This window comes from Eubalaena glacialis, chromosome 6, assembly GCF_028564815.1.
Source record: "Eubalaena glacialis isolate mEubGla1 chromosome 6, mEubGla1.1.hap2.+ XY, whole genome shotgun sequence".
In the NCBI taxonomy this organism is placed as follows: Eukaryota; Metazoa; Chordata; class Mammalia; order Artiodactyla; family Balaenidae; genus Eubalaena; species Eubalaena glacialis.
Genome location: NC_083721.1, coordinates 2,544,357 through 2,560,599, shown reverse-complemented (window position 1 = coordinate 2,560,599; position 16,243 = coordinate 2,544,357). Strand labels below are relative to the sequence as shown.

General features: G+C 40.8%; 1 protein-coding gene across 5 annotated transcripts in view; it reads right to left on the bottom strand.

The window, feature by feature from the left end:
• Positions 1-1,304: 1,304 nt before the first annotated feature.
• The window catches only part of HSF2BP (heat shock transcription factor 2 binding protein), an 82,905-nt gene continuing 67,966 nt past the window's right edge, over positions 1,305-16,243 (bottom strand). For 4 of the 5 annotated variants that reach the window (XM_061192828.1, XM_061192831.1, XM_061192829.1 and 1 more), the window contains one exon: positions 1,305-1,974. In XM_061192828.1, the coding sequence (XP_061048811.1) occupies positions 1,766-1,974 (209 nt within the window). In that variant the 3' untranslated portion in view covers positions 1,305-1,765. Of the gene's footprint in view, positions 1,975-3,357; positions 3,415-16,243 lie in introns of those variants that run through there. The other variant, XM_061192832.1, reaches the window with a different exon arrangement.

The window sequence follows — 16,243 nt, the reverse complement described above, 5'->3', positions numbered from 1 at the left end:
CTCCCTGTGCTATGCGGCTGCTTCCCACTAGCTATCTACTTTACATTTGGTAGTGTTTATATGTCAATGCTACTCTCTCACTTCGTCCCAGCTTCCCCTTCCCCTTCCCCATGTCCTCAAGTCCATTTTCTACATCTGCATCTTTATTCCCGTCCTGCCCCTAGCTCCTTCAGAACTATTTGTTTTAGATTCCATATATATGACATATGCTTCTTGCTTAAGGAGTTTTCATAAGAACTCTTGCTATCCTTAGCACGTTAAAATTAGGAGGAAAAAAAACGTATCCTTCTTAATCACATCCATCTACTAATTACCTAAACTATGCAACATTCATAGGTTTGGCCCGGTTTCATTTTTCTCTATATGCCACTGATCCCATCTTTGGCAGGAAAAAGACCCTGCATTTCTAGAGGCAGCACAACTAATTATACTAGTTTATCTCCTGTTACCTTATCAAACAAATAACCAAAACGAAAATGATACTATGCTAGAAAAGAACAAAAACACAACGTCCTCAATTTTATTTGCCAATCAACAGGACCTACAGAGCCACACAGCACAGATGGACCAATTTCTGCCTCCGTGAATTTTAAACTGCCTTTTACAACATTTCTCTGGTTCTGATGAGCCAGGTTCCACAATATGTCGGCTCGTGAAATTCAAGCAACTGTGCCTTCCTGTAAGCTCCTTCACTCAGCCTCAGCCATAAACTGCACATTGCCTATAAAAGAAACATGAAGTTATTCCAAACTGCCACGCACAGCAGAAACAGCATACAAATGTGTATGGGACGCCTGCAAGTGTTTTTGCTCCTACAGGATGCCCAGAGACCACGGGCCTGCAGCGTCATCCTGAGGGACACAGCACGCGCTGCTATGACTCTAAGGAGTGCCAGAGAGGGAACCGCACTCACACGTCGTGACACCCGTAAGAAATGGAGCACATCCTCCTCTGTTCTCTGCACTTGAGAAGGACACATGGTGAGGGGACCTGGTACACATACCCGTGCACATTGTTTAAAGAACTCCAAGCAGTTGCATGTGCTCTAATCTATGAGGCCCTTGTCATGATACTGTTATATGAAAAACTGGACTCCTGAGCTTATAGCCAAAGGACCCAGAACAATGTAAGGAGAGATTTTTCCACCAACCACGCGTATGCATTGTAATATATACCTTCCTAACATCAAGTTTATAATATTTCAGAAAACAATAGTTGTAGCACACCAATGATTCTTCTGACTTTCTTTACTCAAAAATAAAAGAGGCACAAAAATACAGAACTAAAATGTCCAATATCATCTGAAATAGCAGGTTCACCGAAAGATTTAAAGGTAAACTTGAACTGGGTGCTGGGGGGGGATTAATTATAATTATTAGAGAGCGAATGAATTGTTTTTCAAGAAACGTATCTCAGGAAAACGCTGACCAACGGGGTAGGCGGTTATTCAACCTTCCGCTTTTAGGGGGGAACCGACAGGTCTCAGGGTCTCCTGGGCAGCAGGAGCCACTCTGAGAAGGCCCTCTTCCGGATGCAGCTGACATGGGTCTTCACGGAAGAATGGACCCTTTCTCAAGCTCACCTCTGGCAAGATTAACCAACCACCCACAAGCACGTTCACTTCCAGGAGCAAGTCAGGTAGATACGTCTCAATACACAGCCATCTCTAGGCATCACATTTGCTATCTGTAACACATGGCACACGGCTGGTGGCTTTAGAAGACAAAGTGGGGACCCAGGGAGAAGATGCCGGCGCTGAGCACCCCTACGCATCACACTCCAGAGTGCGCAGGTCCTCCAGGAGCTCCTGGGCCACGGCCTGCAGGTGAGGGTTGCGGCTCTTGGCCATGGCCTGGATGCGCTGCAGGGGCAGGGAACTCCGGAACTCTGAGGCCGACCTGGAGAAGACTTCTGGCTCCAGAACCACAGACTGGACAAGGCGCAGCGCATGAAGACACACCTCTGTGTCTGGATCTAGGGGGGAAGAGGTAACACTTCTGGTTAGAATAAAACCTTCTGCAGGGACCTTGGGGCAGAATCCACCCCTCAGGGGTCCTTGGCCTCTCTGAACGATGGATGTGACAGTTTAGTGAACTATGAGCTGACCCCAAACAGTGCCACTTCTTGACGCAAAAACTTAGCTCATAAGAGGAGCATGACAATGTCATCCTCTAGTAACGTTCCACCTTCCAATGTTACAATCACATAACTTTAAAATGCTCAACTAAAAATACGAGGGCTTTTCATGTAGTTTTCTGTAACTCTGCCCAGTCATAAGATTGTTTTAAGAGGTATTACTTCATTTTCACTCCACGTGCAGCAAAGCCCTGAGAGACCACATACAGATATGGCATCTCTTCAGGCCACTGAGTTCTGCAAAGTCACAGCTGCAACACTCAAAGTGAATTCCGTTTTTCCGTGTGAATGCTCTCTGGAGTTACAGAACCTGGCAGCCCTGCATATACTGTAGCAACCACTAAAAAGCAGCTGGACTGAAACAACAGCCCAACACAAGTTATAACCTTTAACCACCGGGGATCCAATTCTCCTCACCATGTCTCTCTACTGGGAGCCTTTAACATGCCACTGATTCTTGATTAGATATTGTAATTGGAACCAGACTCAAAATCAGTACCTCCTTCTTAGCACTACACTTTAAAAACCTTTTAAGAAGTAAGTGGACTGAGAGGGTAGACTGAGCAAACCCTCAGTGGGAACTGCCACAGCACCAAGGCCCCCGGAGCCCTTCCCCACTGAATGAGAGCCACCAGGGCTCAGTGAAGACTGCTGTGTTGGGAAGCGGAAAAAAACCCTGCCCTACCCTGGGCCCAGACCGTTGAAGTGCTCCTATTTGGGGGAAGGGGAAGGAAACTTGCTCTGGCACAAAAACTGCCAAAGACACAGGCAGAGCGGCTGCCACAGGGAGGAGAACAGGATCATGGGGAAGGCGCCACTCGGATGCAGGTGGATGGGAGCCGAACCAAAACAACAGAGAACTCCCCTGCGTCCTCCAGCGGCCCAGCAAACACCCAGCGGCCAATGAAAGCAGTCTACGGCAGCAGTGGGAGGGGCAATAGGATGGAAGGAGACCCCTCCGAGGCACAGACCCAAAGGGAAGGCCCGCAGCTGGGGGTGGAGACTGACAAAGGACTCTGGCAACTCAGTCCTCACCCGCAGCACAAGGAAGGAGAAGACTGGAAACCAGTGGCACAGAGGTCACCACAGTGACAAAACCCACACCAGCCCAACGCCCACACCGACAGCCCCGCAGAACAGGAGGTGTAAACACTCTCTATGTACCTCATTCTCTCCTGCAGAGGTTGGTGCACTGCGGCCCAAGGGCCAAATCCAGCCCAGGACCTGTTTCTGCACAGGCTGTGAGCTAAGGTTGGTTCTTACATTTTAAAGAGTTATCTTAAAAGAAAACAAAACAGAAGAATAATATGCAACAGAAACCACACATGATGCTCAAAGCTCAAAGTATTTAATAGCTAGCTCATTACAGGAAAAGTTTGCTGACCTCTGCTCTACTGCCCTCCACACAATGTCCAACACTCAATCAGAATACAATGACAAAGCAAGGGAAACATAACCCCACTGCAGTAATAAAGTAATCAGCAGAGCCAGACTCAGAGATAACCCAGATCTAGAAACAATTAGAAAAGGAATCTGAAATAAATATGATTAATAGATGGGAAAGCACTGTTTTAGGGTTCTTTCAGTATACCTGGAGCAGTACAATATTATTTAAAGATTTTTAATGTTTCAATTGAAAATCTTTAACTAACTGTGATTAATTAATTAGTATAATTAATTAATCACAGTTAATTAAAGATTGTATTGTAAACCCTAGGGAAAATACTAAAAAGAGTTTTTAAAATGTAAATGATAAGCCAACAGTGCAGATAAAATAGAACATTAAATACTCAATCCAACAGCGGACAAAAAAGAGGAAAAAAGAAACAACTAGAAATATTTCTGTATTTCTAGATACACTAGACGAAAACTGTATAAACACATTGATTAAAAGACAGAGAATGCACAAAACATCAAGACCCAATTATACATTGTCTACAAGACACCCAAGATAAATATAAAGACATAGGTTAAAAATAAAAGAATAAAAAACATGCCATGCAAACACTAATTAAAAGAAGTCTGCAGAGCCTATATTATTATCAGACAAGTGGACTTCAGAACAAAAAATATTACCATGGATAAGGAGGGATTATAATTGTATAATTATAATTGTATAATTATAAAGAAGCTAATGCATCAAAAAGACATGACAGTCCTAATTAGGTATGTACCTAACAACAGAGTTTCAAGAGAAACAAAGCACAATATGCTAGAAATCCAAGTGCAAATAAATTCACAATCAGAGGTTGGAAACTTTAATACTTTTATTTCCATTACTGATTTTAAAAAAGAAAGAAAATCAGTGAAGATACAGAATCCCTGAACAACACTATCAACCAACTTGACCAAATATACATTCAAAAGGATTCAAAGTACATTCTGTGATCACAAGGAATTAAGTTAGAAATCACAGAAATACATAATAAATAACAGAAATAGAAAATAAATAACAGAAAAATATGTGAAAAAATCTCCAAATATTTGGAAATAAAACAACACACTTCTAAATAATGTATGCATCAAGAAGGAAGTCATAAGGAAAACTAGGAAATACTTTGAATGAAATGAAAATGAAAACACAGTATCATAATTTATAGATGCAGTTAAATCACTGCTTATCAGGGGAAATTATAGCACTGAATGCTCATACTGGAAAAGAACAAAGGTCTCAAATTAGTTACCTTAGCTTTCATCTTAAAAAAAAAAAAGAAAAAATCAAACCCAAAACATGCCAAAGGAAGGTAATAATAAGGAGCAGAAATCAATACAAATGAGGACAAATAAAAAACAACTGGTGAAAAAACAGTAAACCCAAAAGGTGACCCTGTTAAAAAAAAATCTATAAAATTGATAAAACTCTAGCCAGGCTAAACAAGGAAAGGGGGAAGGAAGAAAAGACAGACACAGATTACAAATTTGGGGAATGAAAGAGGAGAAATCACTATAGAACCTACAGATATTAAAGGAATAATAAGGGAATATTATGAACAAATTTGTGCCCATAAATTTTGCAACTTGGATGGAATGGACAAACTGCTTGGAAGACATAAACTACTAAGATTCGTTCAAAAAAAGAATCTCTGGAGCAGGGGACATTAGGAACAATTGAAGATGGAGGTTCTGTCTGGAAAACACATTGGATTAAGCTAAAACATACCCACAAATTCTAAGATGCTCCTTCTTCCCCTTCTCCATTTCTAGAGTTGGATGAGTCTTCTCTGAGCAATCTGAGCAACCCAAGAGGAAACATCTAAAGATACTGACCTGTGGGTTCCCAGTGAATGGCTGAGAATGGCTGAGCCAGCTCACACTACAGTGAAGTTCACAAGCCCCACTCACATGCTCAGGGTTTCCAATCGGCATTATAAATCCCACCCTTAAACACAAGCAAAAAACGATGTATTACCAGACACCTGAGAAGAAGATAATTATCATTTGCAACAAAAACAAAAGCAGGGCAAAAGAAAGACTATGCAATGAGAAGAAAACTTTTTTTAAACTTTATTAATCTCCTACTCAAGGAGATTTTTTTAAAAAGTTGTATTATCCATTAAGCAAGAATGGGATGCTATTTTTTTAATTCCAAAAAAAAAAAGGCAGCTGGAAATTAAGTGCATGATAGTAGAGATGAAGACTTCAATAGGCAGTATGGAAAATAAAGTAGAGGAAATCTCTCAAAAGTGGTACAAAAGACAAAGGGATGCAAACACTTCCAAAAAAACTGAGGAGGAGGGAATGCCTCCTAACTGATTTTATGAAGCCTATATTACCCTGATACCAAAACCAGGCAAGGACAACACAAAAAAGAAAACTGCAAGCCAATATTCTCTGATAAACACAGATGCAAAAATCCTCTATAAAATATTAACAAACTACATACAAAAAATACATTAAAAGGATCATACACCACGATCAAGTGGGATTTATTCCAGGGATGCAAGAATGGTGCAACATCTGCAAATCAATCAATGTGTTACATGACATTAATAAAATGAAAGGTACAAATCATATGATCATCTCAGTAGATGCAGAAAAAGCACTTGACAAGATTCAACATTAACTTATGATAATAACTCTCAATAAAATGGGTAGAGAAGGAACATAACTCAACATAACAAAGGCCTACGACAAACCCGTAGCTAACATCATACTCACTGGTGAAAAACCGAAAGCTATCCCTCTCTAAGATCAGGAAAAAGACAAGGATGCCCACTTTCACCACTCTTATTCAACATACTATTGGAAGTCCTAGCCAGAGCAATTAGGCAAGTAAAAGAAAATAAAAGGCATCCAGTTTGGAAAGGAAGAAGTAAAACGGTCACTGTTTGCAGACAACATGATTTTATATAGAGAAAACCCTAAAGATGCCACCAAAAAAAAAAAACTGTTAGAAATAATAAACAAATATAGTAAAGTTCCAGGGTATAAAATCAATATTAAAAGATCTGTTGGGTGTCTTTACACTAAGAACAAACTATCAGAAAGAAAAATTAAGAAAACAATCCCATCTGCAATTGCAACAAAAAGAATAAAATACCTAGAAATAAATTTAAGCAAGGAGAGGAAAGACCTGTCCACTGAAAACTATAAGACACTGTTGAAAGAAACTGAAGAAGACACAAAGAAGTGGAAAGATATCCCATGCTCATGGATTGGAATGTTATACATTGTTAAAATGTCCAAATTACCTAAAGCAATTCCTATCAAAATTCCAATGACATTTTTCACATTAATAGAACAAACAATCCTAAAACTTATATGGAAACACAAAAGACCTTGAATAGCTAAAGCAATCCTGAGAAAAAGAAAAAAGCTGGAAGTATCACATTCCCTGATTTCAAATTATGTTACAAAGCTATAGTAATCACAACAGTATGGTTTGGGCAGAAAATCAATGGATAGATAGATCAATGGAACAGAATTGAGAGCCCAGAAATAAACCCACACATAATATGGAAAATTAATTTACAACAAAGGAGCAAAAAACATAAAATGGAGAAAGGATAGCCTCTTCAATAAGTAGCATTAGGAAAATTGGACAGCCATATGCAAAAGAATGAAACTAGACCACTATCTCACACAACACACAACAATCAATTCAAAATGGCTTAAAGATTTGAATGTAAGACCTCAAACCACAAAACTCCTAGAAAAAAAAAAAAACACAGTACATTCTTTGACATTGGCCTTAGCAATATCTTTCTGAATATGTCTCCTCAGGCAAAAGGAACAAAAGCAAAAATAAACAAATGGGACTACATCAAACTAAAAACTTATGCATAGCAAAGGAAACCATCAACAAAAAGAAAAGGCAACCAACCAAATGGAGAAGATATTTGCAAAGCATATATCTGATAAGTGGTTAATATCCAACATATATAAAGAACTCATACAACTGAATATAACACACATACTCACACACATAAAAACCTGATTTAAAAATAGGCAGAGGAGCTGAACAGACATTTTTCCAAAGAAGACATACAGATGGCCAATAGGCACATGAAAAGATGTTCAACATCACTAATTATTAGGGAAATGCAAATCAAAACCAAAATGAGATACCACCTCTTGCCTGTTAGAATGGTTATTATCAAAAAGGCAAGAAGTAAGTGTTGGTGAGGATGTAGAGAAAAGTAACTCTCATGTACTGTTGGTGGGAATATAAACTGGTGCAGCCACGATGGAAAACAGTATGGAGGTTCCTCAAAAAATTAAGAATAGAACTACCAAATGACCCAGCTAGTCCACTCCTGGGTATTTATCCAAAGAATAGGAAAACACTAATTTGAAAAGATAGCTGAACTCCTATGTTCATCACAGAATTATTTACATTAGCCAAGATATGGAAACCTAAGTGTCCATTGATGGATGAATGGATAAATAAGATGTGGGGGTGTGGGTGTGTGTGTGTGTGTGTGTGTGTGTGTGTATATATATATATTATATATATATATATATATATAATATATATGTGTGTATATATAAATATACACACACACACAATGGAATACTACCCAACCATAAAAAAAGATGAAATCTTGCCATTTGAGACAATATAGATGGACTTTAGGGTATTATGCTAAGTGAAATAAGTCAGACAAAGACAAATACTGTACAATTTCTCTCATATGTGCAATTTTTTAAATGAACAAACCAAACCAAACAAAAACAAACACATAGATACAGAGAACAGAGTAGTTTACCAGAGGGGAAGTGGGTGGGGAAGAGAAAAATGGGTAAAGAGGGTCAACTGTATGGTGACAGATGGAAACTAAACTTTTGGTGGTGGGCACGCTGTAGTGTATGCAGAAGTCAAAATATAAAATTTGTACATGTGAAACATAATGTTATAAACCCATAAAAAATAAATAACTAAATCTCTTTTAGAGAAAAAAATTCCTATTGGCATTTTTTCCAGTGTTCGTCCTTTTTAAAAAAAATATTAAAAAAATTTTTATTGAGGTATAGTTGATTTACAATATTAGTTTCAGGTGTACAACATAGTGATTCAAATTTTTATAGATTATACTCCATTTAAAGTTATTATAAAATATTGGCTATATTCTCTGTGATGTAAAATATATCCTTGTAGCTTATTTATTTTATACATAGTAGTTTGTACCTTTTAAACCCCATGCCTATCTTGCCCCTAACCTGCCCCTCTCCCCACTAGCAACCACTATTCTTTTCTATATATCTGTGAGTCTGTTTCTGTTTTGCTATATTCATTCATTTGTTGTATTTTTTAGACTCCACATATAAGTGATAAAACAGTATTTGTCTTTCTCTGTCTGACTTACTTCACTAAGCATAATGCCCTCCAGGTCCATCCATGTTTTTGCAAATGGCAAAATTTCATTCCATTGTGTATGTATGTATATATATATATATATATATATATATATATATATATACCCCACATCTTCGTTATCCATTCATCTGTTGATGGACACTTACGTTGCTTCCATATCTTGGCTACTGTAAATAATGATGCTATGAACATTGGGATGTATATCTTTTTGAATTAGTGTTTTTGTTTTCTTCAGATATATACTCAGGAGTGGAATGGCTGGATCATGGGCTGGTTCTATTGGGTTGGCCAGAAAGTTCATTCGTTTGTTTGAACGAACTTTCTGGCCAACCCAATATCTTTAGCTTTGAGGCACCTCCATACTGTTTTCCACAGTGGCTGCATCAATTTATATTCCCAGCAAGCATACAAGAATTCCCCTTTCTCCACATCCCCACCAACATCTGTTATTTGTGGTCTTTTTGATAATAGCTATTCTGACAGGTGTGAGGTGATAGCTCATTGTGGTTTGGTTTGCACTTCTCTGATGATTAGCAATGCTGAGCATCTTTGCATGGGCCTATTGGCCATCTGTATGTCTTCTTTGGAAAAATGTCTATTCAGGTCTTCTGCCCATTTTTTAATTGGGTTCTTTGTGTTTTGATATTGAGTTGTATGAGCTGTTTATATATTTTGGATTTAATCCCTTATTAGTCATATCATTTGCAAATATTTTCTCCCATTCAATAGGTTGTCTTTTCATTTTGTCAACAGTTTCCTTTGCTGAGCAAAAGCTTTTAGGTTTAATTAGGTACCATTCGGGGTTTTTTTTGCTTTTGTTTCCTTTGCCTTAGGAGACAGATCCAAAAAAAATTACTATTATTTATGTCAAAGAGAGTTCTGCCTATGTTTTCTTCAAGGAGTTTTATGGTTTCCAGTCTTACATTTAGGTTTTTAACCCATTTTGAGTTTATTTTTGTATATGGTATAAGAAAATATTCTAATTTCATTCTTTTACATGTAGCTGTCCAGTTTTCCCAGCACTACTTATTGAAGAGATTGTCTTTTCCCCATTGTATATTCTTGCTTCCTTTGTCATAGATAAATTGACCATAAGTGTGTGGCTTTACTTCTGGGTTCTCTATTCTGTTCCATTGATGTCTCTTTTTGTGCCAGTACCATACTGTTTTGATTACAGTAGATTTGTAATATAGTCTGAAGTCAGGGAGTATGATTCCTCCAGCTCCATTCTTCTTTCTCAAGATTGTTTTGGCTATTCAGGGTCTTTCTGTTTCCATACAAATTTTAAAATTATTTGTTCTAGTTCTGTGAGAAATGCCATCGGCAATTTTGATGGGGATTGCACTGAATCTGTAGCTTGCCTTGGGTAGCATGGAAATTTTAGCAATATTAATTCTTCCAATCCATTAACATGGTATATCATTCCCAACTGTTTGTGTCGTCGTCAATTTCTTTCATTAGGGTCTTACAGTTTTCAGTGTATAGGTCTTTTACCTCCTTCATTTTATTCCTAAGTATTTTATTCTTTTTGCTGTGATTGTAAATGAGATTGTTCCCTTAATTTCTCTTTCCTATAGTTCCTTGTATAGAAATGTAATAGATTTCTGTATATTAATTTTGTATCCTGCAACATTACCAAATTCATTGATGACTTCTAGTAGTTTTTTGGTGGTGTCTTTTCTGTGTACATGCATCATGTCATCTGCAAACAGTGACAGTTTTACTTCTTCCTTTCCAATTTGGATTCCTTTTATTTCTTTTTCCTATCTGATTGCTGTGGCTAGGACTTCCCCAATCAGTATTTTTATTTGACATACTGGGGAAAAGTGTCAGCTTTACAATATAGAATCTTCTCAGCCAAAAAAGGATTTATCGTTCCATTTATTCAAGTTTGTTTATCTTCATCAACAGAATTTTTCATAAAAGATAAAAAAAATAAGCAAAGAGATGAACAATAGGAGAAAAAGAAGAGAGGCCCAACACCAAATATTAGATATTCCAAAAAGAGAAAACTGTGTCAGCAGATAGGAGGAGATCACTCTATAATGATTCAGTAATTCAAAATAATTTTTTAAAGATTCCTAGAATCAAAAGATATGTTTCTAAACTGAAAGGTCCCTTTCAGTTTCCAGCAAAACTGATAAAAGTTACATCTAATACACCAGGCGTACCAACATAAAATTTAAGTTCAGAAAATGAAACAAAGAGAAAATTCTACAAGTTTCTAGAGGGAAAACACACCATATACAAAGAATCAGGAATCAAAACTTCTCAACACTGGACATCAGAAGATAATGGAATGTTGCTTTCAAAATTCAGAAATAAAAAGTAATTCTAACCTGGAATTCTATACCCAGCCAAACTCTGACTATTATAGGTGAGGTAAAATAAAGACATTTCAGACATAAGATATCTTAGAAATTTTGTCTCCTCAATTATACTTCAAAAACAAACAAACTCATAGAAAAAGATCAGATTTGTGGTTACCAGAGGCAGGGAGTACAGGAAGGGGGAATTGGATGAAGGTGGTCAAAAGTACAAATGTCCAGTTATAGGATAAATAAGTTCTAGGGATATAATGTACAACATGATAAGTATAATTTATACTGCTGTATGCTATATATGGAAGTTAAGAGAGAAATTCCTAAGAGTTCTCATCGTAAGGAAAAAAATTTTTTTTCTATTTCTTTAATTTTATATCTGTATGAGATGATGGATGTTCACTACACTTACTGTAATCATTTCATGATGGAGGTAAGTCAAATCATTATGCTGTATACCTTAAACTTATACAGCGTTGTATGTCAACTACATCTTAATAAAACTGGAATAAAATTTCTTTAATTAAAAAAACAAAATAAAACCACAATAAAATAGAGCTTCCCTGGTGGCGCAGTGGTTAAGAATCTGCCTGCTAATGCAGGGAACACAGGTTTGAGACCTGGTCTGGGAAGATCCCACATGCCGTGGAGCAACTAAGCCCATGCGCCACAACTACTGAGCCTGTGCTCTAGAGCCCATGAGCCACAACTACTGAGCCCACGTGCCACAACTACTGAAGCCTGTGCGCCTAGAGCCCATGCTCCGCAACAAGAGAAGCCACTGCAATGAGAAGCCCACGCACCGCAACGAAGAGTAGCCCCTGCTCACCACAACTAGAGAAAGCCCGTGCACAGCAACGAAGACCCAATGCAGCCTAAAATAAATAAATTTACAAAGAAAAAAAAACCCACAATAAAATAACCCCCATCAGACTGGCTAAGGTGAAGAAGGCTGACAGTAGCAGGGGTGGTGAGAATGGAAAGGAGCCAGAAGGCTAACATGCTGTCGGTCAAATTTACACTGGGTACAACCATCTTGGAAAACAGCCCTGCACAAGCTATAGAGTTGAAGACACACACTTCCATAGATCAAAACTTCCATTATTTTTTTTAAAATATTTATTTATTTTATTTATCTATTTTCCTTATTGTTTTGGCTGTGTCGGGTCTTAGTTGCGGCCTGCGGGACCTTTCCTTATGGCGCACAGCCTCTTCTTTGCGGCACTCGGGCTTCTCTCTAGTTGTGGCGTGTGGGTTTTCTCTCTCTAGTTGTGGTGCGTGGGCCCCAGGGCACATGGGTTCTGTAGTTGTAGCATGCAGACTCCGGAGCATGTGGGCTCTGTAGTTTGTGGCACGCAGGCTCTCTCGTTGAGGCACGCGAGCTCAGTAGTTGTGGTGCGTGGGCTTAGAGGTCCCGTGGCACGTGGGATCTTAGTTCCCCAACCAGGGATCAAACCCGTGTCCCCTGCATTGGAAGGTGGATTCTTTACCACTGGACCACGAAGGAAGTCCTGAAACTTCCATTTTTTTAAATAGACACCCAACAGGAAAATATGCATGTTTACCATAGACAGGCACAAGAATTTTTGGTGCAGCATTATTTGTAAAACCCCCAAACCTGAAACAAGTGTCCAATCCAAATGGTAAATGGATAAACTCATATAATGAAATATTATACAGCAGTGGTTCTCAACCGGGGTGGGGCACTTAGCCCTGCAGGGAACATGTTTGGTTGTCACAACTGGGGGCGGGGGTGCTACAGGCACCTAGTGGCGATACGGCAATGAACAGGCAACAGCACCAGGAACCTACAAACAAAACATAAATGAGGACGCCGACACAAAACATGAGACTCCACTGACGTCACGTTCAATGGAGGAGGGAGCAGTAGGGGTCAGGAGGGACAAAGGGATCCCAGCATGCTGGCGTCTTCCCACTCCTCAGCCTGGACGGTTTTAATAAGTGCTCCTCGCGACAATTCTCTCAGCTTGGCCTGTATGTTTTGTGTACTTTTCTCTAAATATGTTACACTTGTTAAACTTATTTTGATAAAGGAAGGAAGAGAAAGAGGAAGAAAGGGGAGAAGGCAAGGAGGGGGAGAGAAAGAAAAATAACAACTTGCCAAAGTCAATCCAGAGACGCTCTTCCCAGGCCCCCCAACTCCTGCGGTCCACGCTGCCTACCCACTCGGGCCCACACGGATATCTCTCCTCCCTGGACCCCTGCTCTGCTGGGAGTGCCACTGCCTGGCTCAGGTCCCAGCCTGACCACTTGATCCCTGGGTGGCATTAGTAGTGACCTCACAGGGCCGGTGAGGGGATGATATAGTTAAATGCATGTAACAAGCTCAGGATAAGGCCTGGCACAGAGCAAGCACTCGGAAATGTTAGTTATCATCAGCATCTCATCAAGTACTCTGTACCATCTCAAATTAGTTCTTTTAAGTCCTGCCTTCTGTGATGGTCAATTCTATGTGTCAAATCGACTAGGCTAAGAGATGCCCAGAGCTGGCAAAACATTATTTCTGAGTGTGTCTGTAAGGGTTTCCTTGGAAGAAATCAGCATTTGAATCCACAGACCAAGTAAAGAAGATCACTCTCACCAGTGTGGGTGGCATCAACAATTCACTGAAGGCCTGAATAGAACAAAAACGCAGAGGAAGGGTGAATTCGCTCTGTCTGCTTGAGTGGGACGTCCACCTTCTCCTGCCCTTGGACATGGCGCTGCTGGTTCTTGGGCCTTTGGACTTGGGACTGAACTACAGCACTGGCTTTCCTGGTTCTCTGGCTTGCAGACAGCAGATCATGGGACTTCTCGGCCTCCATATAAATCTCCTCATATCTATCGATCTATCCATCCTACTGGTTCCATTGCTCTGGAGAACCCTAATACACGTTCCCTGCAAATTTCAAGTTGTTGAACACGGGAGACAAGGCAGTAACCCTCACAGACCCAGAGCCAGTGCTATGCGCACCCCAGATGCTCACCGGGAGTCTTTGCAGACTGGCTGGTACTGCACCTGAGTACCCAGCACATGTGCTGTGCAAAGCTTGCTGGTCCGCAGAGATGCACCTGCGTCACAATGAGTCCCACCGCACACAAAGTGCACCCAGTTTCCCAGGCAGGCAGGAGAGCCGCGCTTCACACCCTGCAGAGGGGCTCTGCTCCTGGGAGCATGGCCCAGACTGACTGTCTATTAGACCCAAGTCTGACTGTGGACAGATTCTGAAAAGAAATAATGCCAAACATGCCTTCAAAATAAGCTACACGCCACGCAGCAGCTCAGCCAGCCAAGAAATGAAATACTTACTTGGTTTTCCTTTGTTGCTTGTAGGCCTTTTTTCCTTAAGTTAAAGAAATAGGTGCCTTGAATATTAAACTACTAGGTACAAATATCTCTAAGGCCACCAGTGTCATCAACTAAAATCTAAGTAGGAATAACTCAATTCGTGCCGTGCACACTACTTGTTCCAAGTGACAAGTGAGCATTTTACGAACTCTTTTACTGTTTCACGTCCTCTATGAATCTTTCCGGCCGTCCCTGCACTGCCCCCCCAGCAGTGACATCAGCTGGTGACATCTCTCAGTACTCACAGCACCACCAGCCTTCACCTAAATGCAAACGTATGCAACTCATAAGAGAAACGACACTGAGGATTTCTCTACAATTACTTTTCTGTGGTAAAGGAGGAATTCACTGGATAAAGGAAAAAATCCCATCAAAATTAAACAAAATCCATCTTCACAAATCAACCAAAACTTATTCTCTGATTCTCTAACCAGGAGATAGTTATTGAGCCTTAACCGTGAAGACAGATCAGATTCATGACATTTAATATCGCCACAGAAGCCTCATCCTGAAACAGTATTTGAGTCCCTTTAGCACTCTAACATAAACCAGCGAGCAAACACTTTTCCTCCTGGCGGGCGTCTCAGCACCCTCCAGCTGCAGCACCCTCCTGCCGCCTGGCTCCACCAGCGCATGAGCTCTGAGAGCCCAGCACCTTGCCCTGTCTTCCCTCAGACAGCGGGTGAAAGACAAGCCTACAGGCCTGGGGAGCCTGGGGAAATGAGCAGTCGTCTGGACGAGCGAGCAAGGAAAAAGGGAGGGCGAGCGTGCTTTGGCTTGTTTGGAGTAAACTATAAAAAGAGAGCTTGATAAGACATGAATTTCAAGGTGACTACAGAAGGTTTGACCATAGAATCCTGTTAAATTACAAGAACAATTAAAATATAATTAGATTTTTAATTCCTCTCCACGAAAATCTAATCTACTGAATGCAACAAAACCAAACAGAAGGAAACCGGTCCCTCCGTCAATATAGTTCAACATGGCAGGAGAGGCTGGGGGTCAGCAGCTGTCCACTCCCTGGCTCCAAGAGCTGGCTCTGCCTCCCAGACAGGGCATCTCCAGGGCACTTCAGAGCAAGGAGAGGAACCATTCTACCAAGTTCCAGAACTCTCACAACCCAGAGCCTGCTCTCCACCGAAGCAGTCAGCTGGGAGGGCTTCAGCTTCGTTCCAGAAATACCGTCATTGTTCAGAAGGTTTCTGGAACGCCTCCTGGAATTGCCTTCAGAGCCAATCTGTGAGCCATTCCCAAACATCGCTGTCACCGCCTTAGACGCCGACGCCACGTCCGCATAAGGACTCTGACACCCGCTGTGTACTGAGTCAGGCCGCACTGACCTGGCCGCTCATCGCGAGCCCTGCTGAGGACCCACGGACGACCCAGCCTCAGGCTCCCCCCCGAGCGCCCCCCAGCCGGGCCCTCTCCCCTCCTGGCCTGCAGGCTCCCCCGACTGCAGCTCGGCTGCTCAGGGGCGTGTGACGCAGTCGCTCCGGGTTCACGACCTTCAGGGACCTCGAGGACACCACGTCCTCCAGGTTCTCCCCCCTCGTCCCGTTTCCGTCGTGCTCCCTCAGCGTCTCCTTTGCTTCCCCCTCCTCTTCCTCCTGCACTGAAGAC